At 38.0% G+C, this 26,091-nt stretch overlaps 1 protein-coding gene across 1 annotated transcript; it reads left to right on the forward strand.

The window, feature by feature from the left end:
• Positions 1-26,091, forward strand: ETNK1 (ethanolamine kinase 1). The gene is made up of 8 exons (XM_014880153.2): positions 1-310; positions 9,299-9,558; positions 10,279-10,419; positions 11,117-11,259; positions 17,593-17,676; positions 19,288-19,448; positions 21,374-21,447; positions 22,556-26,091. The coding sequence occupies exons 1-8, from the start codon at positions 155-157 to the stop codon at positions 22,626-22,628; spliced, it is 1,092 nt and encodes a 363-aa protein (XP_014735639.1). The 5' UTR covers positions 1-154; the 3' UTR covers positions 22,629-26,091.

Raw genomic sequence — 26,091 nt, forward strand, 5'->3', positions numbered from 1 at the left:
AGACTGCTCCGCGTAGCAGCCGGGGGAGGTGGAGCCGCTTTATCGGTACCGAAGTGGAAATTTCCCCGTCAGTTGCCGGCTCCGCCGCGGAGGAAACGCCAGTGGAGCCGCCTGCTCTCGTCTCCCCGTGTCGCGCCGCGTGCTGCCCGCTGTCATGTCCAACTACATCCACGTCCCGCCCGGCTCGCCGGAGGTGCCCAAACTGGACATCACCGTCAGCGAGCAGGAGGGGCCCGGCTATCGCCAGGGCGCCCTGCAGCTCCTGCGCCGGCTGCGCCCGCACTGGAGACCCGAGGAGGTGACGCTGCAGGTACGGCGGGGTCCGCGCCCCGGTTCGCTCGGGGGATGCGGCAGCCCGGGCGCGGGGAGGGACGGAGGGGAAGAGCAGGCGAGGAAGGGGGAGGGAGGGAAGGAAGGAAGGCGGGCGGCCATTGTGCGGGGGAGCTGCCGCCTTGTTTCCTCGCCCTCCCTCCTTCCCCCGCTCTCCGCCGCAGCCCCCTGCGCGGAGCCCCATTTGCTGGGCGGCCCGGCGGCGGGGCGGGGCTGCGCGGCAGCATCCCCGGCTCCCTCCCTCCCTTCTTCCTTCCTTCCTTCCCACCGCCCGCTTTCGTCCTCCTCCTCCTCCTCCCACGCCCTCCCCGCTGGAACTCGGCCGCCCGCGTTAGCGGCAGGGAGAGCTGGAGAGCCGGGGGCGAGGGGGAGGAAGAGGAGGCGTTCCTGTTCCCTGGCCGTGTCTCTGCTGGCCGGGCCGTGCTTGTAAACGGGGGGCAGAGCGGGGGACAGGCCATCGGAGGAGGGCATTGCGCCGGGCTGGCGGGCTGGGGTGCTCCCACGGGCGGTGGAGCCCTTGTCGGGTGTTTCCTGTGATAGAAAACATAATAAACGTCTGTCTTGTATCCGCAGCCGGGCTGCGGTGTGTTTAGGCTGGCGGTGTCGGTGCGCACCAGCCCCGCTAACGCCCTTGCTCGCTGCTCCTGGCAGAAGTACCGCTGCTCGCTATGGTGTTCTCTAGGTGAGCAGTCATTCGCACTTGTGACGAGTCATCTGCCGGAGGATTGGCTGCTTTTCTGCTTCTAGAATATACTTAACATGGCCCCCTGGACTTAAAAACTCTTTAGACAATTTGCCTGGCTAAAATAGCAGTTCAGCCTATGGTTAGTCGAGCATTTTGTTGTAGGCTCAACTGTGTTATTCAGCAGTTGTTGTTACATGGAGGTGTCTTATTTCAATGAAGTTCCTCTTCAGAGAGCTGCTGAACTAATTTATTCAGCAGAATATTTTTCTTTCTTTAATTCAGCATTGTTGAAAAACATTATCCTGTTAGGGAGGGATGACTGTATCCTTTGGGAAAAGTTGTAGTAGGTTTAAGAAAAAAAAAAGTTGCTTCCTTCTGCCACTCCTTTTGCAAGAAACAATTAACAGGATGAAAAACGTCAGTGCCATTGGTGTGGAACAGGGACTCTTTTGACTGGTTACACAGAAGTGAAGTAGGAGATTACTGTCCGTGATTAACGGTTTTTGTCGAAAAAATACCTTGAGTTTAGTTTTAAAAAAGTTACTTTAAGAACACAACTTTTCAGATTGGTGTTTTCCTTTTTAATAGCGGAAGGACATTCTATTCACAAAGCTCTCCAAATGGCCTTTTATTTTTAACTCTTTAGCTTGTGTTTTAGCTGCTGTGTGTAACAAGCAGGAATGCCTGTGGTTTGAAACAGGTTCCAGCAGCAGTGATGGCAATACAACCAGTTACGGATTCATGTTGTACATGCATCAGATACAGAAAGGTGCTGAAATGAAAGGTGGCTCTTTTTATGAAGACCAAGGAGTGAACAGCAGGATGCCCTGGAGTCCTCCCTTTAGACGTGGAAAATATGCCTGACTAATCTGAAACAGCCACATGGACAAAGAACAGTTATAGGTTTAATGGACTGCTGATTCCTCCAGTGAACTCTGCCGTTTGCTACCTTTGCTCTTAGTATTTCTTGGGTCAGAACAACTAGGAAACAGTTGAAGAGTTTAGTTTGAAAAAAGTTAACTAACTTCTCTTGCAAAAATTTACTGTTGTGTATTAATTTGTTTAGTCAACTAAACAATTTTGAAACTGTAGTTAGTATGTTAATGCTTAATCCTCACTTTCACTAAGATTTATAAGTACCTAAAATCAGGAATATGTTTTAAGATTTTTTTTTACACCATAGCATAAAGCACAAATGTAGGATAGAAGATAAAAATAATTAAAATCTTCAGTGCTTATTCTTTTATTGCATTATTTATCAGAAAGGCTATAACATCAGAAGCATTACTCATTACTTTTTGAAATGGAAGCAGCTGTCTCATTTATATCAAGTTGTATGTTAATTTTGTCCTTACAGGGCAGTACAAATGTTCAAATTATTCTACATTGCTAGGGAGAAACAGGATTTTTTTTGTCTAAACACTCATCTTCATGTACGTTGTGCAGTTGTCAACTGAAAATATCCTAGGAACTGTATAGAATTGGGTGCTTGATCTTCTAACTCCTGAATTTTTGAGGTTTGCTTTCTCTGCTTTTTGCAGTAGTCACTTTTGATTCTGGAATGGCTGTTTTCTTAGTAATAGCAATGTTGAGTAGTTCTGGTTGGAAGGCATCTTTGGAGGTCTCTCTCCCCCAAACTTCTGCTGAAAAACTCACTACTTGCTAAATTCAGAAATTGGCTGTTATGAGAAGCAGGTTTTAAAAATTTCATTTTAAAAATGCCCTTCTAACTCAAAACAGGGCTTCTTTTTGTAAGCTGCCTGAATTTTGACAGTAGGCATTCAAATTTTTGTATTCTGCGTGATTCTTAATGAAATATAGAAACATAATTGTTTTAACTCTGTACTCTTTTAAAGAGGTTGTATTACTCTTCCTAATGTAAAAACACACTCACAGATTGGATTTTGTTGCCCACCTTATGAATTCCTTTTTTTTTTTCTCTTTTGTGGCGATTCAAGGAAGATCAATGTTTGCTTACAGTTATTACTTACCCTTCAGAAGTGCTGATTCAGGATTCTTTCATCCCAGGACTGTCTACCTCTTGTAAGTCTGGTGGCAAAGAAGGATTCAGTAGGATAATACACAATTTCTTCTCTGCAGTGTAATATTACAGTGCAGGAAAAACCGTCAGTATTTCTTATCATTCTGAAGTAATATTTAGTATTGAGAGTAAAGGCTGCCTGTTTTTATTGGTGAAAAGGCTTAATACTAATAGTGTTAATTTATACTATTTATTTGAGTAGACCAGAATGATATATATGTGAAAAAATTTGCTGAAGAATCATTCAAAGATCTAAAATCATGAAAATGCTAGGCTGACAAACAATGCTCCTGTCTGGATGAAATCTGAGGAGAGGTGGAAAAAATCTGTTTTGCAAAGGGGATTAAATTTTTCATAAGGACACCCATACCACACCCCCCCGCAAATCCTGCACACAACTATCATCTCCAAGTAAATTGGATTAATTTGTTTTTTTAATTCTCTGAAACAATTGGGCCTTACTTGTTTTCTGGTACTGTAGTTTTTGTGGGGTTTTTTTGGTTGGTTGGTTTTTCCCCCTGAGATTTACATGTTTTTGTACTTATTAACACTTTGCATGATTTTACTACTGCAACACTTTATAATTTGCAAAGATTTGTTCCTGCAGCTATGAAATGTAAACGGGATGGACTCAAGCTTATAAAAAATGGTACTTTCACCAGTGAAACAACCACCCACCTACTTTTCTGTTTACCAGATTTGCTTTTGTCCTTGTTTCTTTGATTTTTTTCATCCTGACTTGCATTCTGTAGCTTTTCTTCAGGCAGTATTTTCTGGCTGCTGATCTAATTTATTTGCTTGTGTTGATCTTGATATTCTTTTTATAATAAACTATAATTTGGTTCAGAGTTCTGAACTTGCTGGAATGTTTTTTAGTTTATTTAAACAGACTGAGCGTGGGTTTAAAAGCATTGAAATAATTGAAAGTGTTAGTCTCTGGGAAACAAAGTAAGCTAACTCTATTTTGTATCTCAGTGCTGTAACATTTTTCAAGTGAGATGGGTTTTGCTCAGCTGGTTTTGGCACATCACGGACTTCAGCTGCTGGGAAAGCAGTGGCCACATAAAGAGGAAGGACTGAATCCACGGAGAAGTGCTGATATCTCCAAATGGAGAAGTGAGAAAAAAAGAGTAAGAAAAGTGAGAGCTGCAGAATGGGCTGCATTACAGATGTTTTGTGGAAAAACTGTAATTTGAGGTGTGCCTTGAATGCAGTGTCACAGTAAGTGGAAAATGCCAGCAGTATTGGATGTCCTTGGAGGCTGGGTTGGTTTCTCCAGTATTTTTAAGTTTCTGATGAAGCTCAATCCCCTGTTTCTAAAAGTTTTTGTGGTGCCTGTGTGGGGCAGAAACTGTAGTGGTGTTTTATGTAAGTGATATGCTCATATGTGCCTGATGTAATTCAGCTGTGCGTGATAGAGGTGTGTTTATTGATGACTGGGGTTCAAATTACAGAGAATCAATATTTGTTTAGGCACAGCTTGGATGAGTCCTTGTAAAGGCATATAATTTATGCTACAGGCTTGTAACATTGGAAAGGAATAATCCAAGACAGTTGAGTTCCTGTCCCTCTGCCCTCTCTCCCCAGCCCCCAGGCATTTCATGTCAAAATCTTTCAGGGAGAAGAACAGCAAATTAATTATTTGATTTAAAATAAAGTTTCAGGCTCCTTTCCTATTAGCTTTTTTTTTTTTTTTTAATATTATTATTTTAAAATCTGTAGCTGTTTTAATCAACATCACAAAATTTCTAAAGTGAATTCATCACTTTCAAAGAGTTAACTAGTTACCTGATGTTGACTGTTCTCAGGTAGAAGAATATTCTTCAGAAACAAGGTGAAAAATAAGTAACTTATTTTTTTTTTCTGTCATAAAAAACCAAACACAACCAAAAAAACCCACCAAAAACTTTTACATATTATCATGCATTTCAATCAAAACCAGCCCTCAACCCAAAACTATCCAAAACAAAACCCACACACACCTTGAAGCTGAAGTGTTTATGGTTTGGTAGCCCAAAAAACCCATGTAAATTGATACCAGCACTAGGTATGCTCCAAGCATTGCTTTCTCCATGCTGCTGTCATGCAGAGCACCCCAGAGTTCAGCAGAAACTGCTAGTTCAGCCTCTGGTCAAACTTTAGCAGAGAACAGTGCTGCAAAATTGCTGGCTTCCTGCTTGTCTTGGTGCTTTTAATACTAAATTATCTTGCTCATGATCATCTGACCACCTAAATGATGCAGACAGTGACTTTCACCTGCTGAGTGTAATGAACGAGTGGATATGGCTCCAGAGCTTGGAGACCTTTGAATGAGCTTCCTTGTAAGCTCTGCTGATCATGTGAGAATTTACCCAAGGCATTTTCCAGTAGTTGTACTTTGTCCTTCTTTCATGAATAGCTACAGAAAAAGAGCTACAATAGCTACAGAGAGAGAAATAACTAGCCTTGTTTTAAGAAAGAAGGTTCTTGATCTGTACACCTGTGGATGTGCCTGTGTAGGCTATACTTTTCCAGAAAAAAAGATCAACCTAGGTTTACAATATAGAGTTGAAGTTTTTGTGAGCATTAAAGAAGCATGTTATTGAAGTCTGTTCCTTTCTGGAGATCTCAAAGTCAGTCTGGGTTTCAGCAGCAGAATCTGGGGAATTCCTGCTTATTTATGCTGCAGCTTCACACCACTCTTCTGTTTCTATGGCCCTGCAGTACTGTTTCCTGCATTCTCTGCCTATGGATGTAATAACTCAGTCTAGAAGAGAAAAATCAGCTCTTCTGAGTCATAAGTACTTTCTACTTTGCCCCATGACACTTTTATATGTGTCTATTCCTTCTTGTTACATGTGATTGCAATTTTGTTCTCATTCTTCTCATTCTTTTGAACACTTGGAACAATGGGATTAGATAGAAGCTTTTCATGAAACACCTGCTTATTAGATGGGAGCATATGCATCATATGCCCTTTCCAGGAATCTAATAGCCTAATAACAGTGCTTTTAGGGTAAACTGTCTCAAAGATACTTCATGTCTCGGTTGAAATTGCTCTTCCTGGGCTCCCTTGGCCTGTCGTGTTTGTACCATGCGCTGCTCTCTGAGACTTGAGTAACTTAAGCTTATTTATAGCTTTCTCACCTTAAGTCTGCATTTCGTTAAACAGTTTCTTTTTTTCTATTAAGCCTTGGGTTCAGGCTGAATCTGATTGTGCACAGCACAAATATAATTTCCAGAAATGTTTCTGAATTTAGTTTTACCTTTGTATCACCACATCTGATAGTATGTATTAAACTGTGATAAGCACATATCACAGTAATTAATCTTCTGTGGGTTACAGGAGTGTCAGAATCTTGCTGCTGCAGGTTGTGTTGCATTGTGTTCTTAACCTCTGTCTCTGTATTTTTTTAATTTATTCCCAGAATTTTCTCTTTTCATTGCATTCTGTAGATTCTTCCATCTTCTTCCACATGGCCTTGATAGTTTAATGATTATCTGATCCACATAATCAGAGTCTATTCTCTGCTTTTGATGCTCAACTGATGCTTTTGCTATAGAACTGTTTTGCTCTGCTTCATTTCAGGTTGTGTTTTGGGCAAGGCCTTCTAAGCTGATTCTTTAAATGGTAGAGTAAAGGCATTTTGAATAAAAGAATAAAGTGACTATTATATTCTTTTACTGGTGGTAAAAAGCTGCAAACTAGATGTTTCCTTATGATGGAATATGGAAATTGTCTACTTTGAATCATGTTATTAGAAACGTAAGTGAACCCTTCTGCCTTTTTAAGAAGCAAGAGCTAAAATGCTCCTGGGTGTAAATAATTATTTGTAGCAGCATGTTACAAATAGATGCTAATAAGTAGAGTTCCTAAATTAACAGTTGAGGGAGTCCAATTTCCTTGTTGCAGATTTCTTTTTATTAGTGCTAATGAAACTAGTTTTAAGGGGATAATAGACCTATGACGGAAGGTGTAATGTGCCCAGCAGTGTCTATTCAACAGCATAACAACTCGAATTCTTACTGTTTCTTTGCATCAGCATTATTAACATTTTTTTGTAGTATGACTATTTCTGATGGCCTTAGAGATGTGTCTTTTTCATAGTATATTTTTTTCTTCTAAACTACATTTTGAAGTTTTTGAGTATGGCAGACAAGATACTTTTAAACTTGAGCAGCTCAACATGAATCACTTCTGCAAAGTGCTCTTCATACTTACCTAACAAATTAATTCTGGGCTTATGATGAAAGGTATAATAATCAGTACTTGTATGTTGGTTTGCCATCTTTAAGTGTCTGTTGGCTCCCCAGTAGAAAGAAGACACATACTCATTGCAGAAAGTCCAGCAAAGCTTCATGAAGATTACAGAGGGACCTGGAGACCAGGGACTTGGGACCTTTCATATTTGGCCTGGAAAAAAGGAGACTACAAGGGATGATCTTAGTTGTATAAATATCTGGTGAGGGGGAATTGAAGAGACATTTAGACTGTCTCAGTGCCCAGTGACAAACAAGGCAATGGGTGCAAAATAAAACGTGTGAAGTTTCATCTCAACAAGAGAAAATGCTTTTTTACCTGGAGGGTGATCAAACACTGGAACACGCTGCCAGACAGGTGATAAAGTCTCCAGAATTCCTGGAGATTTCCCTGGGCAGAGTCCTGGGCAGCTGGCTCTAGCTGGCCCTGCTTGATCAGGGAGGTTTAACTAGAGGATCACAGGAGATCCCTTCCTCACCTGAACAGTTCTGTGACCACACATTTATGACTGGGAAGGTTATGAATGGATGCATTTGTAGTATAAGGGTGTAATTTGTCATTTACAAGCATTTTGAAATGCATTTAAGTACTGCCTGTTCAAAAACGTGAAACACTGCTCAAGCCCAGCATCTATGGTGCTAAACGAAACAGTTTTCTTAGTTGCAGTGCTTAACATTGTAACCATTACTATTAAGATGGTTCAAGATTCTTCATTATTCATCTTGAGTTATTAAAATAATAGCTAATAATATGTGCCCATAAATTGTCAAGTCTTAATTTTGAGTCAGAGGCCTTATAAGCAGCTTTATTTGAATTTATGGTTACCCTGTTTTGTTGAAAGTTATATAATTTTCTATACATGTTGTTCAAGATTGAGTGTTTGTAACTATTCAAGAAAATAGAGTACCTTTGTGTCTTCTGTCTTTCCTCAGGAGCTTAAGCTATTTCTTCTAATTTGTGATGACAACTGAAGCTTCCCCACCTCTTTTCTCCATTTATTGATGAATCTGTTGAACTCATCCAATTAGAGGTGTTGGGGAAAGCAAGGCATATGAGCTAAAATGCATCTACTGTAAAAGTCTCATCTTTTCCTAAACAAGGGAGACTTGACCTAACTTCAGATTTTTTTTCTTTAGTAATTAAAAAAATTTGCTCCTAATTATCAATTTTTCTAAACCCCTGAGATTTGGAAATGATCTGTCACTTGTGTTTGAGTGATACTACTTTTCAAAATAAAGGCTATATCATGAAGGGAGGGGGGGAATAGAAACTTTCTGAATTGTATTTTGCTGTTTTATAAAACAAACAAAAAACCCCCCAAAACGCCTCCCATCCCCCAACCCATAGCAAAACCCCACCCAAACTGTCTAAGGTTCTAAAGAATTAGGATGCTTGTAGGTTTCTTGTTGTTGGTGTGTGTTTTTTAGCAAAACACTTTTTCATTAAATATTATGGCTCAGAATAATGTCTGACACATAACAGATCACTGCATTTGTCAATATTTTTGTCCTGGGCCTGACTTAGGGCTTGAAGCAGAAGTCATATCGAAGGGTGCATGACTGGACAGGAGCAAATAAGGAAATCAAACTTGTCATTGAACACTTAGTATTCTGATCCTGATAGATAGGTTTCTCTTTTTCTTCAGCTGCCTTTCTGACCTCATTGCTATTAAGAATTAAAATATGTTTGTTATCTAACTTGAAGCTACTTTTTGCTGCTTGCTTGTGTTACTGTGAGGATGTTTTGTGGGAGGATTTATTCTCTTTGAATTAAGAATGAGGGTTTTGGGGGCACAGAGTGGAAGAAGAGACATGATTGTAAATACATCCCCCCCATTTATATTCAAGTATTTTCTTCATGATATTCCTCTGTCTTAAAGATTTCTTAATGCTAAATCTAGTAAGCATTTGTGTTTTGGGAACTGAAGGATGACTCAGCATTCTCTTCCTGCTTGTTGAAGATGCAGAGTTGAGTTGCTTATGGCGTTATTTTTGCTTTTCAGCTGTTCACCGATGGAATCACCAATAAATTAATTGGCTGCTACGTGGGTGACATAACAGATGATGTCGTTCTAGTTCGGATCTATGGGAACAAGACCGAGCTGCTGGTGGATCGGGACGAGGAGGTGAAGAGTTTCCGGGTGCTGCAGGCTCATGGCTGTGCCCCTCAGCTCTACTGCACCTTCAACAATGGCCTGTGCTACGAGTTCATGCAGGGAGAGGCCCTGGATCCAGAGCATGTCTGCAATCCAGACATTTTCAGGTAAGCTTTGAAAATTTTGTTTTTTTTTTTTTTAAATCTCGTCGTTTCATTGCGCATTTATGAAGTTCTGCCTGGTCTAAAGGAGTTTTTGAGTTGAGTTTGGGCAGAAGATATGTATTTCTGTAAGCCTGCACTAAGGTGATGTTCACACTGTCTTAGTTGTGGTATTTCAGTGCTGAACAAATGATCCTTGATGCCTCCCCAGAAGACTGTACTCATTAAAGGTCTGTTTATTGTATTTAACACTTGCACATCACCATTACAGAGGTCATTGAGTTGTAATGGGCTGGACTTGGTTAAAGTACTTCCAACTGTTTTCAAGACATTCCTTTTGTGAATAGATACTAGGAAATTCCACTGAGAAATGATTTTTTTAAATTGTTAGCAGTGAACAGAAAGTGCTGATGTCTTAAGATTTTAGTTTTTCATGTGTACATTTAAATGTATTTGCCTAAAAGTAGCAGCTAATTTAAATCAATACTTTGAAAAATAAGTAAGAGTAGCCTGTAAATACAGGTGAAATTTGTGTGCTGTAACTGAACTTCAATCCTTCCCCCTTCCCACAGGTCATGATCCTAATGAACTTCTGAGTCTTGAAATGTGTTACGCTATGGCTGTGCTGCTCTTGTTTAAAACTAATTTGTTTTAAGCCCTGAGCTGTATTTTTTAGGATTTTTCAGTTAAATATAACATTAATTTAATCTTCATTTTTTTTTTTAGACTCATTGCTAGACAGCTTGCTAAAATCCATACTATTCATGCACACAATGGGTGGATCCCTAAATCCAATTTGTGGCTGAAAATGGGGAAATACTTCTCTCTCATACCCACAGAATTTGCAGATGAGGAAGTAAATAAAAGGTGGGTATTTCATCATGTTCTTTCCAGACGTCCCATTCCTTCTGCTGGAATTTGTGTTTGTACCATATTGTCAGACTTCACATCACTCAGAAAGCAGACTCCAGCTTAAAAATATTCTTCATATGACTTTGGTATCATGGAGGCCCTTCCTGCTGCATTGTAATTAAAGAATGCTCTAGCAAAGTGATTTTACTTTTACAACATCAAATTCTTAAGAAAACTGAGAAAACATGAATAGGTAACTGAAAATGTAGAGGAAATGGCTATTTAAGTGTATACTGTGACTAGACTAAAAATTAGTGTTAATTTCCTCAGTATAAATACATATAGTACCTAATACTGTTGTGTATTCTTCTTGGAGGATGTGCTGTAATGTGAATTAAATTGATGTGATAAGTCTTTTAATCTTTGCACCTTTAAAATGTGTGGGAGTGTATTCATGTTCTGCTCCTGATTTTTGGACTAATGTTGTTTTTACAGCACAGAAAATATTCAGAAAATTGTTTTCTGGGGAGGACAGAAAAATTATTATTATAATTTGACTGCTGTTGTGCCTTGAGAAAGAATGCCCTGGTTCGGGAGAGAGTCTGTTGAGCAATTTTGCAGGAAGAATGTAGAGAAAAATACTTCATTACAAATGCTTGATATGGAATAGAGAGTACTAAATGTTAACTCTTATTTCCTTGTACCTGAAAAGGTTCTTAAGTGACATTCCAAGTCCTCAAGTTCTTCAGGAAGAGATGGCCTGGATGAAGGAAAGACTGTCAAATTTAGGATCACCAGTGGTGCTCTGTCACAACGACCTGTTGTGTAAGAATATTATTTACAACAAGAAAAGAGGTAGGTGTTGAACTAAACAGTGAGTAGTGAGTGGCTTTATCTGTGCTGTAATTGCATGTGCTGCATCAGTGGTATTGTTTTAGTCACTTGTTGAAGTGAACTTAGTTTGAGCTTTTAAGACCCAGTGTAATGGTAGTGATACCTGTGCAAATACTAAGTTGCTTGATTAGTTAATTCTCATCTGTATGCTACTGTACAGAGGAAGAAAATCAGTGTTCCTTGCTGTTCTTTAATGAACTCATGAATTTGTTAATCCCCAGTTTGCCTCTATGCCTGGGCTTCAAAGTGTATAACTGAATGTTAATTCTGTTCTGGTTGTATAAAGCTTTTAGGAAGAAAAGAAAATCATACAAGTATAGAAAATAACATGAAAATTGTCTCCTGTAATGTTTTGTTCTGGTTTATGATTGTGGGGAGTACCCTTTCATAATGAAATATCTTAATGATATTAACTACTACATTCAGTAGCTCAATTTGTTTTCTGCATGAGGTACACAGACATCTTAAAAGATTTCTTTTGTAACTACATGCTTTGTTTAAACAGTTGTAGGCAGCACACATCTTGGCAAAAATTAATTACTCTTTTTTTTTTTCCTATTACCATACATTTAACTCGTAGTTCATGTTATTAGGATCTGTTAAAGCTTCCATATAAACCTACAGCTTATTGATTTTAGTGGTTTGGGATTCGGTTACTGAGTGAATCAATCAGGTATTAAAACAAGGCAAATTTTTGATACTAACATGGCCATTATGCAGTAAAAATACAGAATTTTCCCCCCGTTGCAAATATCTGAGCTCAGCTAAATGTGACTAATCAGATTAGAAGGTTTTCTTTTGAAATAAGGATGACGCATTCCTTCTAGGAGCTGCATATTTTTGTGCCAGTTGAGTAAGATTGTTGGTATCTAAGTTATGTGCCTTAACTACAAAAGAAAAGGAAGAACAAAACCAAGCTGCTGCTGGTTCTAGTATGAAAATTGGCTGCATGTGCTAATGCATTTCTGCATCCTGTGTGAGTCCTGCGTCATTTCTACATCACCATGGGAATTGAGGAAATAAACTCTTTTGGTGATTTGTATACAAGTTTCCCTCTGAGTAATACCACCTCTGAAGGGAATTGCTAGTACTTTTAGTTACATATGCCTGTATGTGTTGCACCCTAACAAAGCTATTAACATAAATTTTAAATTCTATTAATTCAGTTATTAATTCACCAAGCTTGAGTGGTTTTACTGATTTTCAATGATGGATTATAGTTCTGCTTAAAAAGAGAAGGGGGAAAGCATGAAAGGTGTAAGAGCAGATGTGTGGTCTTGCACACTTGGACTTGTGATACTGTAGTACCAAAAATAAATCTCTTTTTATCATGTGGGTTTTTTTAATGCTGAAATTACCTCGAGTTTTAGCATTCCAGAGCAGACCCACTGAGGTAATTTTTGTAGTCACTTTTCATAGTAGAGCCATGCAGAAAAAAAAAAAATCTGAGAAATTCCTTTAAAAGCTTCACTATTTTGTTGATAGGTTGAAGCTCCTAATTGAAAAGCAAATGCTCTGTGTTTTTTCTTTTTGTAAACGGAATGGAGGAAAAAGCAATGCCAGTAGTGCATGACTTGAGAGCAATCCTACAGTAACAAGTGTGGGAATGTTTAGAGTTTGGAGGCTGGGTGGGGAGGAGGAAGGTGTGTAAAGTACTTAGGCTTCAAGCAAGCTGTAAACAGCTGGGGGAAACACTTGGAAATATGAAGTAAATATATTATTATACCTATGTTTGAATAGTGTACATGTACTGTGTTGTGAAATCTGTGTAATCTGGGTACAGCAGGGACCATTTTCATAGTAACCAAACCTCAATGCCATCTGTGGAAAGGATGATTGTCATTTGAAAAGTTTTTTATAGCACACTTTTTACAGAGAATGAACAAGAAGCTCAGCTCTAACTGTAAAGAAACATATATAACTGGAATTGTGTTTAGCAGAGCAAAAGCTTTTCTTGGTATAAAAGAAAATTTTGCAAGAGCACAAAATATAATCTTTTTCAAGATGAGCTTCACTAGGAATGGCATCACGTTTTCTGAAGGTAGTTAACAGCTTTGGTGAATGCAATACTCTGAATAAATTAATTCTTCCGTCTAGAAAAGCTTCTGTGTATCCAAAAGACCTCGGTGACCCTAAACTAAAAACAAAAGAGAATTGATTTTCTGGATTAACTACCTTATTTTTTCTTTATTCCTCAGTAAAATTTGTGGAAAACTGGTACTATTGTCTGGCTTTTCAGAAGCTGGCACAAAGGAAACCTAATTTATTTGTTGTAGTAATAGTGTATTTATAATTTTGTTTTTGAGTGCTTAATTTGTACATCTACTAGTTGGGGGGTGTGTGTTTAAGCTACAGACTCTCAGGATGTATTAGGACTTGTGTCCAGTGAAGTATGAATAATTATGGCTTGTTCATGAGCTTTGCCTTAGACTCATCCTCTGCATTAAAGTCACATGAAGTTTTCAGACCTGAAAGGAAAATCATAGTCATGCCACATACTGCTTTTAAGAAAAATCAGTCTCCTGTCCTTATTTATGAGCCTGGAAGAGCGTGTTGAGTGTTAACTTCATTTAATGGAGTTTCACTCATCTGATTTGAATTTGCTCCTGCTGTGGCTGAGGGAACTCTGCCTCTTGCTGTTTTGTTAATGTCCATTCTCAGTTACTCAGGATATGAAAATCTGCAAGTGTTGCTTTACATAACTTACAATTACCACTGTCATCTACCCTTTGAAGGATATAGTTCAGCATTTTACATTGCTTTTTATTGCTGTTTTGACATCAAGAATACTCAAAATATGTTTGAAGCTTAGTACTGCTTATTTATAGAGCTTGTGTTCTGAAGCTCTTCAATTTGTTTGGTTTTTGTGGTTTTTTGGTTGGTTTTTTTGTTTTGTTTTGTTTGTTTTGGTTTTTTTTTTTTCAGTGTGACCTGGGAATTTCCAAAAATACCTGATATTTTAAGAGTATTCAAATACTTGCAATTCAACAAGATCAAGTATCAGGATTCTTTTTTCTATTTCTATGTGTGCACTTTTTGCATATATGAAAATCAGTTGGCAGGGAGTTGTGTGTAGGTAGATGGATAATTTTGTTCTGTTTATTCCCTCTGCCTACCCAATGTTTTCTATGATCTTTGGTAGGAGTCTGTGGGTGCTCAATGCTTCTGAAGACTGAGACATTTTTAAGGCTTCTGGTTTTGATCTAAAAACCTGTTTTGTTTTGTAGAGCTCTTTTGGGTATTTACATCTAAAATTATCTTTTAGGTGCATGACCTCTTTGTGAATTTTCAACTGTGTTTCTAGCACAGATCCTTGTGTTTGAAGGTGTTTTCTAGGGGCTCAGTGGCTCACCTGATGAGCAGGATGGGACAGAAATCAGGATACATCATTCAGCTGTGGTAACTACAGCCAAGACATGGACAGGGAAAGTGCTTTCCCTAGTAAACCATTAAAAAGGAAAAGCAGCTAGAAGGAGAGGTGTCTTCACCCTCCTGTCTGTCAGAACCCTGAGGAGATCTAGCAGATGCTTTGTTGATTACTACTTGATCTGTTTAAAAGTGGATTTCTGGGATATAGAACACAATGAATTCCATTCTGTGTCTTTCTGTGGTGTTTGAGGGGTGTGTTGCATGTTGTCTGCCCTAGGAAATGCCTGGGAAAAAGAAATGCATTTCAGTTTGAAATGTTCCACACTCCTGATGTGTTTATTCCTGTCAATAGCAGCTTCCCCAGAGAGATGGCAGGGCTTGTTTTTAAATCTTCTCATTTCAATGAAGCACAAATATACTTAGACCAGTGTCTCTTGTTGATGTGCCTGCTCTCAGGGATATTGATGGGATGTACAGTTTGTGGATACCTTTTAGAAACCTTGAAACAACAGCTACCTGCTAAACCACTAGTGTAAACCATTGCTTTTAGAAGTGGCTTTCTCATATGAACTGCAATAAATCTTAAAATACAATGATTATTTAAACAATGACTGCAAACTTTCTCCTCCTTTTTCTAAAGCAGGGTAGATGTATGTATGTGCACCTATAAGTACCTGTATGTTGCACATTTTTGAAGCAGCAAACTTCAGTTTTTGCTTTCTTTCAGTTCCCGAGAAAGAACTGTGCATCTTTTATTTTGAGCTTTTGTGCAGAAATTAACTTAAAAGGTCGAGTTTCACAGTAGTATGAATCTGAAATTGATCAGTTATAAATACAAACCTTTTTTTACTTTGAACTTTTGTCTTAACAAATGGGGGATTGCCAAGTTTTCTCCATCTGCTACCCCAGGGCTGGGTATGCCCTTGTTCCTGCTTTGTGAGGACAGTGCCTGGTAACAGCCCCACCCATATCTTGTTAGTTTCAATTTCTGCTTGTATGTAATATTCTTTATATCTGGAAGTAAGTCTTTAAAATGTTATTAAAACAAAGCTGTAATTAAAATTTCATGATGGCACGTAGTAGATGGTTCTAGGTAAAAATCTGCACATGAAAAATTTAAAGTATTTATGTGTGTGTTTTGCTAGCAGAGTTTGACCTGCTGTGTTTGGATTTTATGTGAGGAAGGAAGAAAAGAAACTTCTCTTAATACAAGCAATATTAAATGTTTGAGGGGCAGAAGGGGTTCAGTAGATCAGTTGTATAGCCAGGGTTGGGATTTAAGTTGGCTTGTAATTTTGGAGGTGTCTGTTTTGAAAAGCAGCCCTGGAGAGCCAGTAGGAAGAGCAAGCCTGTGAATTTGTCAGTCAGGCAGTGGCAGAAGTTCATCTGTGACAGTAAGATCTTGCCTGCAACTGCTGTAAGATTTGCTCAAAGCTCTAGAGGACTTCAATTTTTCCACTGCCAACAGAATTTCCTGGAAGGAACTTGCCGCTTTTCAGGGCTGTTGGTTTGTTAGAACTTAAAAGATTTAACATCATAACCCTGGTAAGTGAGACTCTCTTTCAGTGGAAGTAAGGGTGACCTCAGACCTGGAGGATGTGTGACTGTGTAATTTTATTTGTGTTGTAGAGTTTAATTTCATTTTAAGTGCTTAGACAAAAAGATGTGTCCATCTGGCAAACATAATTGTGTTAGTAGTTCAAGAATGGCAAAGATGAACTGCATTAAAAGAGCACTTCTAACAAACTTCTTTTGTGCTAAGTTGGTCAGGACATTGGTAAAACTGTTTTATTTGAGATATACAATATTCCTAGATCTTAAGGGAGCAATTCAGTAGACACTTAAAATCCTGTCTAGGAAATGCATAATGTGCTTAATTTTAACATTGTTCTTGATTTTCTTTTTAGCCTGGAGTTTTAAGTCATGTTAAAAGATTTTTCATTATAATGAAATGAATGTTTTTGTTAATTAAACAATGCAGGTAGTAGTAAAAAAAAGTATAGAGAGTGCAATGGTGACAAATATCCATTTCAGTATAGCAGTGAGAAAGTAAGGTTTTACTTTTTAGTGTTCTAGTGCAAACCGATCTTATGTTAAGATTCATTGAAGCATTCCATTGCTTCATTTTCTGATTGTAATTTTGCTGGTTTCCCTTAAAATACAAGAGCTCTAGTTTTACCTAATCCATCTCGTTTGCATCTTGACTGTTTTATGTGCTGTAGACATTCTTGAGCAGCTTCAATACCTTTTCCCCAGCTTCACTGGGGAAAACAATTTGGAAATTTGCAGGCAAACGTAGTTTGGAAACACTTGGACCTGTGTTTTGCTGCTTTATCAGCCCTTGTTTACACAATGCTACATAGTTCGGTAGCATTGGGAACCTTATGATTGTCTGATAGTTTCTTGAGGCTGCTTGAATCCAGCTTAAAACAACAATTAAGAGTAATCTTGCTTTGTAGTAATGGTTGAGGAAGCAGGAAGTATCAGCAGGTTGTGATGTGTTAATCCCCTGTGGCTGCACATTTGTGTGAGAATTAATAGGATTGTTATTTTTTATGTTAGGGAGAAATTGATCTGCTCTTTCTACATAAAGTTTAAATAAAGAATGTGCTACTGTACATCTCCTTTTGAGAGCAAGGGAGGCCCTCGTGTGGTAGAAGTTAAAATTGAAATTCTCCTACTCAGACTTAAAGCAGAGATAATTTTAAGATGTAAATTTAAGAGCTTTCCTGAATGAATATTTGCCCTCAAATATCTCATACTGTAGAAGTCACAGCCTTACCTTGAAATGTCTGAGTGCACACAACTGGGTGCAGCCGAGTTTGTGGTTTGTTTTCCCCAAAAATCTTCAAAGCACACCAAAGGAATAGGGCTGTTACTTGTTTGATCTGGACTCTAATGTTGCTGCTGTTGTCTCTCACATAGGTGATGTGCAGTTCATAGACTATGAGTACTCTGGGTACAACTACCTGGCTTATGACATTGGAAATCACTTCAATGAATTTGCAGGTAAGAATTGGGTTTCTGAGGCAAAAGTTGGCTGGTTTTACTAAAAACCCCAACAAACTCATTCTTGTGCATTCTTTTTTTTTGTTTGTATATCTAGTTGTGTGCTTACAGCTGTAGCTCACAGTATCAGAATGTCTTGATGTCTCATTTTGCAGGCCAGTTATGCCCTTCCTTCACAGGTCTTCCAACCCAGAAATGGAAACATCATGTCCCAAGTTCTGATATAATTAGAAAAGTTCAGAACACGCAGCTTTCACCCTGTCCTTCTGTGGAGTGACACCGCAGAGAGCCCACTGTAGTGAAATACTGTGGGTATCACACTGGAGGTGTATATATTGACAATATTTTGTGTGATTCCACAGTGCCAAAAGGCAGGATTATGTTGCTTAGTGGTTTTGAATGTGTGCACTTAATACTTGGCCTCTCCTAAGACTGTTATAGGAAAAAGATGGGATTTAAGAATGTGGTGTTTTTAGATTAATTAATTTTTTTATAGCGAATGCCCATTCCACTTATTCCATAAGGGAGAATTGGCCTCAAGTTCATGCTGTGTAATTTCAGAGCATGGGCCAGCAAGAAAAACCTACATAATGATTAGAGCAAGTGGAAGACAACTGTAGTGAATTGAAGAGCCTTAATCTACCAGTTCCTTCACAAACAATACTAAGTTTAGATAATTTAAAACAAAAACAAAAAAACCCAAAAAACAAAGTGTGCTTGGTAATTTGAGTTGCAATTGGCAATTTAAACATTTGGAAAGCAAGTTAAATTCTTTTGCAAAATCATATTTGAAAGCTTTATTTTTCATTTTATACTTCTGAAATCTAACTACATAAGTAAGAAGAATAAATGCACTAATACATTTTTTGCCTATGAAGAACAGTGGTGCTTCACTTTTATTCTCTATCTGTCCAGTAAAAATCTGAATTATTTTTTTAATCTAAATTTATGTGTATCTAACACACAAAAGAGTTTAGGTGCTAGGGGATTGCAATATTCATAATATAACAATTAATGAGAATTCCCAAATTCACTGGGAGTGATAATGGAAATGAGCTGTGATCCAGGTTTGGGGCTTCTAGCAGCCTCCCTAAAGCCTGTGACTAAGCACCTCCAGTACAGGAAGAAAAATAGGATAAAAATGGGTTATGAGCTCATAATTCTACCAAATGCCCTGTGGAGGAGAGAGACAGATTCATAATAAGTTTTCTTCAAATGTGAGCTTAGTGATAACTGGATATGCATCTGGATTTTGCTTGGGATGTTGTGGCATATAAGTCTCTTTTCCTACAAAATATGTAATATTTGATCTATTTGTGAGGGTTTTTGTTTCATAAAGTAAATACTTTTTCCTAAGCTTTTTCTCAAAGCTAAAGGTGTTGAATCCCAACATGCAAGCAGATCATGCAAGAGATTTGTATATGGGAAATTCTTGCCAACATGTAAGGTCAGGTCAAAGTAGAAATGTGGTCATTTGTCCACATCAATCTCCATCTGTGTATTGGGTTGGGAAGGGGCACAGTAACAGACTACAAGTGGTAGCACTAAAGGGTTTCTAATGGTCTTTTTATGCAACATGAGGTTCTAATAGGATTCTTTTCTTTTTACTAGGAGTAAATGAGGTAGACTACAGCCTTTATCCCAACAGGAAATTACAGGAGCAATGGCTGAGATCTTACCTTGAGGCCTACAAAGAATATAAAGGATTTGGCACAGAAGTCAGTGAAAAAGAGGTTGAAGTTCTGTATGTCCAAGTCAATCAGTTTGCACTGGTAAGTAAAAAACACTTGATTAGAATAGTTTAAATGATGCAAGGAAACCTGGTACTCTTTGAACAAATTTAGCTATTTTCTTGAATTTGAGTGCTGTGTCACGTAAAGAAAACTTCCATAAGAAATGAAAATTTGCTGTTCTGTGGAAACTTGCTTCTCTGTTGCATATTAAATATCTGTAGAATAGTCCTAGTGAAGGAGGCACTGCACATTCAGAAAACAAGGAGATTAGCTTTGAGTGAGGATTTCTGTTGGCTGTTAATTGGTCTGGCAAGTTATGGTGGGTCTTTGAACTTTTGCTTGTAATGGTAGGAAGGCAGAAGAACAAGGTAGTGCTTCATGAAGACTTATAAGCTTTAAAAGCATTTTTAAAAATAAGATGATAACATTCTGTTAAACTAGAATATTTTGATTTTATTTATTTTTTCTTTTGCAGATAAATAGGTCACTCTAGAGTCTCTTGCTGATCTTGTTTTGCCTAGATGACATGATGGGAAATGTTAGAGCAAAAGTGCTTGTATTTTTTTTTTCTTCTGAAGAATAACATTCCCAGCTATTTGTAGGAGGAATAAGGCTAAAGTAGCCACTTTGGCCTTATTTTAGTCCTCATTCCTACTAATTCAAGCACACCTCTGTTACTGTAATACCCTCAGTTTTCTGGCAAAAGCTACTGGTTGTAGTGAGGAAGTATAGTTAACAGGAAGATGATTATTTAACAAGCTTTAAAAACAATGGCTGGCATGCTGCTAATCTTTTAAAATGTTAGTTATTACCATTAAATTCAGCTGTCCCATTCATGTAGGAAAGTTAGAGCTGCAATTAAGCAGGCTGGTGATCTGTTTGAAAATATATAGCACTATTTTGTCAGTTTGCAACAATGGTCATAGTAATGTTTAAGAGGCTGGGGCTGTGTTTAGAGAAGAGGTCAGGACTTGCCTATAGGCTACCCATGATGCACAAACACTTGTGCCAGCTCATGTGGGAAGCTTCGTTAAGGGAAAACTTGACATAAAGTTAATGGATGTTCATGTGAAATGATGAACTGCAACTCTCTGGCAAAGTTATCTGAACTAGAGGTACAAGATTCACATGGACACAGATGAGTTGCTGTTTGAGGTGTTTTCAGGTGTGTCCATGGATGTCTACTAAATTCCTGGTCACGTGTTGCATGCAAGCTTCAGGAAGCCATTTAGGTAATTAATGTGAGCAGTCATTTACTGAAGTTCCAAGTCTGTCATTTGCAACCTGGGTGTCCAGAAATGTCTTCCACAAAGACACTGTCGTGGCTTATGACCATTACATATTCATTTTGAAGTAGATTAACAGCCATATCATTAGTATAATCCATACTTCCAATTTGAAAGTGCACAGAGGCCTCCAGACTACTTCTCTGGACTCCTAATGGAAGTAAGTCTGGAAGACATGAGAAATTGGTGTAAAAGCTGATGAATTAGAGGTTTTCTTTGTCCAAGTCAGCAGTGAAAGTGAGTGTAATTATAGAGGTCTAAGGGTGTAATTAAAAATTCAAAAGGAATTTCCTGTTTGCAGTAGAGTTCAATACATGTGGAAAATAGAAATTTAATTAGCAGCAGTAGAGGTGGTAGTTACATTTCTGTGTATTTTTTAACATGGTGTATATAGTCATGCAACAATCTACTTAATAGGTGTCATAGTTTATAAATATAACATTTTCTCTTGAAAATGACACGTGGAGAGTTACACTCCAATGGATTTCCTCATCTGCTTGTGAGCATTTTATTCTATAATACTGTTTATGAATCTCTTTGATAAAGAGAGATCAAATACTTTACAATAAGACTGGGTTTTGATGTTTTCTTATAAAGTTTTGTCTCTGAGAATATGTTTGTTTACATGTTAGATTTGAGACAAGGTTAATTTTTTGCTGCTAAATTATTTTCTTTCAGGCTTCGCACTTCTTTTGGGGATTGTGGGCTCTTATTCAAGCCAAATATTCCACCATTGATTTTGATTTTCTAGGGTAAGTGTGCCTGCTGTGTGCAGTCATGGAATACAAGAGGGTGGAATGAACTTGTGGGGCCATTTAGTCCAACACCCCAGCTATCAGAAACTGAGGTCTGAGCAACACACCTGAGCTCTGTGATCATACATTAAAACTATTCATCTTTAAGGGAAAACAAGGCAGTAAAAGCTGTCAGTGTTTTTTGTTCCTGAAAGTTCTCTAAATTATGTGCCCTGGTGCTAAAACATGTGGTTTGCAAGGCAAGGAACATAATGTTTTTAGGTATTACATTTTTTTTTGCTGGGGATACAAAGGCATAAAAGCCAAGTTGGTCAGTGAGGTGTGCTGTCTGTCAGATGCAAGATCTACATTTCCATTAGTGAGAATCAAAGATATAGTATAAAAGAGCTTGATTTCTTATTGCATGGAGTGTTGATCCTGGAAGTTGCTATTCTTGTTTTAAAGAGTCTTTGTAACACCAGTGAATGTTAAGTTCTGTTTCAGGTAGATCCCTGTGTCTTTGGCCATTTTAAAATGGTCTTTGGTGGCAACAAGCAGAGGAATTAATTTCTCCATTGGGGACTGAGAAAGTTGATAAAATTCATCGTTTTAACTGGCAAAAGGTCCCACTTCAGAATTTTATGCACCTACTAAGCCAGTTTACTGGGCTTAATTATGTCATTTTTGTGAATAAGAGCGATGTGGATTCCTAATTATCTCAGGCTACAGAACCTGGCAGTCACCACTAGATGGAGTGACAACACCAGTGATAAACCCCCAAAAATTGTCAGCTTTGGCACATTTGTTTAAACCATCAAGATAAAATTTCTGTGGCATTGTAGTTGTTGGACAGTCCATTAAGAACAATTAAGCACTAAACCACTACCTTTGATAATCCTGGAGCAGCATCTCTTTTGCAAACTGGGATTGTGGGGGTGATGGAGAAGTAGTACTATGATATCATTGCTCTGTTCTTAATTTCTTCCATTGGCAGCTGCTAAGAGTCAATTTTGGAAACAGGATGCTGGGGTCAGTGGAATTTTGACTAGTCCTACTTAGCATTACTGTTTTCATGTGAAGAATTAGCTGTTCCTAACCTGGAATGTCTCTCTCTCTCTTTGACCAGGTATGCAATTGTTCGGTTTAACCAGTATTTCAAAATGAAACTGGAGGTCATGACGTTAACTCTTCCTGAATAATGAAGAGGAGGACTCTTACCAAGTGGATAGACAACCCCTGAATCTTTTCTGAGAACAGATACTGGAAAAAAAGCTAAACATTTGTTGAAGTGCTGTAATGCTCACTTGGTGGTTCTTGCTTTATAAATAATGCCTCTAGACAGTCCTTCAATGTTAAATTTATTATGAAGAACATACGTACTGCTGTTGATATAAAACGGATTAGAAACTTGCTAAATCTATAAAAAGTTGTAGAAATGGCAATTTAATCCTTCTTTGTAATTTAACATATGTTGTATGTGAATTATTTATTATACGTTTAACATGATTCCGTTGCTGCTTTCATCAGTTTTTGTTAAAGTTGGGTGCAGACAGTGAAGTTGTTCCAAAGGATTCATTTAACAACTTATTTTATTGAAGTTGCATTCACTTATGCTAAAGAAGACACGTCAGAGACAATTCTTCTTTTAGAGGCCTATGAGCAAAAGGAGTGACAATAGGCTTGTGAGATCTCTAGTGTGGTATAGCTAGGGAAAAGGGTTAGGATAATCTTTATTTTTTCCTCCTTTTTTTTAAAAGTAGCTTTCCATATGATGGTACTTTTCTTTTGCACAAGAATCAAGCAGCTTGTTGAAATGATAAACAACTTTTTTTTTTTTTTCATCTAGATTGATCTGTAGAAATGTTCAAGTTCTGTGACCACAAGATTCTCTGAGGATATTGTGCCAATCACTGCTGTTAGGTGAACAGCCTGCCATCCCTATCTTCTGTGGGAAAGCTGCTTGTTTATTAAGTGTACTCTTAAAATCAAAAGACCACTATTCTGAATCTCTCTTCCTTTTTGAAACTTGATTCTAGATTTGAACACTATTCTGGTGTCTGTGTCTGTTGTGCTCCAGTGGCAGAATGGACTGTTGGACTGGAGAGCAAGACACAGGTTTACAGTTCCTGTATTGATGACAACTTTCTACTTTGTCATCTTCTAACCTTGGACTCTTTAAGTCTTAAATGCCTGGTCCTGTAGTTGTGCAGAATCTGGTATGTCTGGTGGTTCTTTTTTTTTTTTTTTTTTCCTGTCAGCAAATTGCTTTTCAAAGCCTCCAGTTTGAAGGACAGTATGGAAAAGTGTATGACTTGAGCAATGAGGCTTTGATATCATCACACACACTTTATTACTTTAAGCTATTATACCAAGAATGGTCTGGATTGCAAAATGTTAACATGTTTACCTAATGGAACAATGCCTAAGTTTGTGTGGAAAAGAGGCTTTAACTCTGAAAGGGAGGGTTGGTTTGGGGGTCAGGAGATGGGAAGGAACCCACAGCAGAAAACTCAAGCCCAACAATGCAGTTTGGGGCTAGGCAGGCATGAACTCAACTCTGATGATACTCTGAAAAACTTTGCACTTTGGTCACATAAGTGCCCACATGTACAAAGTCTGTGCATGTGCATGAGCACATGCGAGCCCAAACTTACATGGGGAGTCTGTTGTACAGACTCCAGCAAAGATATTTATTCAAAATTGCTTTATGGCACATGGCAGTGTGTGTATGTGTGTATAGTATGTACACAAGTACATACATATGTGCTTTAGAAAAGCTTGGAGTGATTCAGGACTAAGAAAATTCATGTGAATGAAAAATCTTCACGAATAAAGACCATTTCCAATGGTATCCTGTTGTTTTACAAAAGCACGATTTAGGATTTGTTTTTCCTCTTGTTTATATTAATCTCTGAATGTTTCCATTTTATTTTTATTCAGTTAAAACCTTTAAAATCTTTATACAAATGGGAGAACTGGGATTTTTTTGTAACTTGAAATGAGGTAACCATTTTCATTTCCTGGAGGCTACTATACTGGACAAACTCTTTTTGATTTGAAACAAATAGCTAAAATAGACATTTATAATTTACTTTGTAGCAGTTATCAAGGATGTTGCTAGAGCTCATGAAGGCACTGAAGACCTTAATCTTCTGTACTTTCTCCCTATGGACTTTATTGATATTTGGTGAATAATACCCTGCTGTCTTGTATTTCCTTTAAGTTCAGCAAGATGTCCTTGGAACTAAGATTGCTAAAGATTTTTGAACTCTTTGTTATTATTTTCTTCCAAGGAGCGGCTTTATTTCTGACAGCGTTGCTTTGTACTTATGAAATATTTTGAAAGAAGGCTGTGAAGTTCATTTGGTCTTGGGAAATCCAACACTTGACAGATCCTAAGTTTCCCAATGGCTGGCAAAACACATTCCCTTGTCAGGTATACCAGTACTACTTAGGTTTGGAGTTACTGTAATTTTTGTCAGTAGTATTTTTGTTTGTATAGCTCAAGTAGCAATAACTGCAGGAGTGGAAGTTTGCTTCCGCAGAACCAAAGCTTTTCCTGAGTGCAGCTCAGTCTCATCCTTGTGGAGTGAATCCTGTAAAAGCACTTTGAAGCAGGTAGCAAATAGTCCAAGCTTTTCCTGAGCCACTTTGAAGGAGCACAAGGACTGTCACAGGTTACAGTGGTTGACTTTGCAGTACTGGTCAAGGCTTTAAGTTTGCACATTGGAATTCACTTCAGACACTTCAAAACTGCTCTGCATCAGCTTTCTCTCAAGAAAAATGCAGGTTAAATCCATTTGTGATCAGCTCTGAGGAAATACTGTAAATCATCTCCCAAAATGAAATGCCAGTTACCCTGAGCCTTGTTCCACATCTGAGCCAGTAGCACTCGGATATCCTTGTTTCCTGAGGAATATCTACAGATGCATTAAGTTGGAAGCAGTACTTTGCATTGCAGATGATAAGGTAGCTTGAAACTGTGAATACAGGACATTCTGAATGTAAGTTAGGTACTAGAGAACATGTACTTGTTTCACTTAATTTATCTCGGTCTCTGTAATAGCAACATGAAGATATTTGAAGTAGGACAAAAAAATGACTGAGCTCTAGAAACATCCTGTAGTAGTTTTGACTGTGACTTGCCAAGAAGATACTCTGTTGCCTTTGTTAAGCTAAGGGCATGAATGCCAAAATTAATAATTCTTGCTGTAGTTAAAGCTATATTGTAAATATATAGAGGATTATTAATCTGGGCATTCTTGCAGAAATAGCATCAAGTCAATAGACTGTAGTGGCCTGGTTGCTTTTGTAAAGCAGAATAGTGTGATTTTTTTTTTTTTTTTCCTTCTCATTTCTGCAGTCAGATCTAGCTAATCCAGGCCTAATTTCTTAGGTCACCCAAGCACTAAAGATTTTTGAATGGTCACTAGTCTCCTGTCACATAATTTTAAACACCTTCATTGACATTTGTTGATTTGCTTTTTAAAAGGACATACGAAATTTGCATTAACTAGGTCTGACTGTACATGTATATACAACAGTGTAAATAACCATTTGTAAATTAGTGTGAATTGTACTCTACCTTGCATTTATGGACTTGTGTATTGCATTGTATTCTCTCCTATTTTGTAGAAATCTTGATGTAAAGAAGAAATCTAA

The sequence above is a fragment of the Sturnus vulgaris genome, chromosome 5 (assembly GCF_052056855.1).
Source record: "Sturnus vulgaris isolate bStuVul1 chromosome 5, bStuVul1.hap1, whole genome shotgun sequence".
Taxonomy (NCBI): Eukaryota; Metazoa; Chordata; class Aves; order Passeriformes; family Sturnidae; genus Sturnus; species Sturnus vulgaris.

Excerpts from the sequence above, each read along its gene's own strand:
- ETNK1 (XM_014880153.2), top strand. The coding sequence starts at position 155 with ATGTCCAACTACATCCACGTCCCGCCCGGCTCGCCGGAGGTGCCCAAA. Across the intron at positions 311-9,298 it reads CCGAGGAGGTGACGCTGCAG|CTGTTCACCGATGGAATCAC; the intron begins GTACGGCGGGGT and ends TTTGCTTTTCAG. Across the intron at positions 10,420-11,116 it reads GATGAGGAAGTAAATAAAAG|GTTCTTAAGTGACATTCCAA; the intron begins GTGGGTATTTCA and ends GTACCTGAAAAG.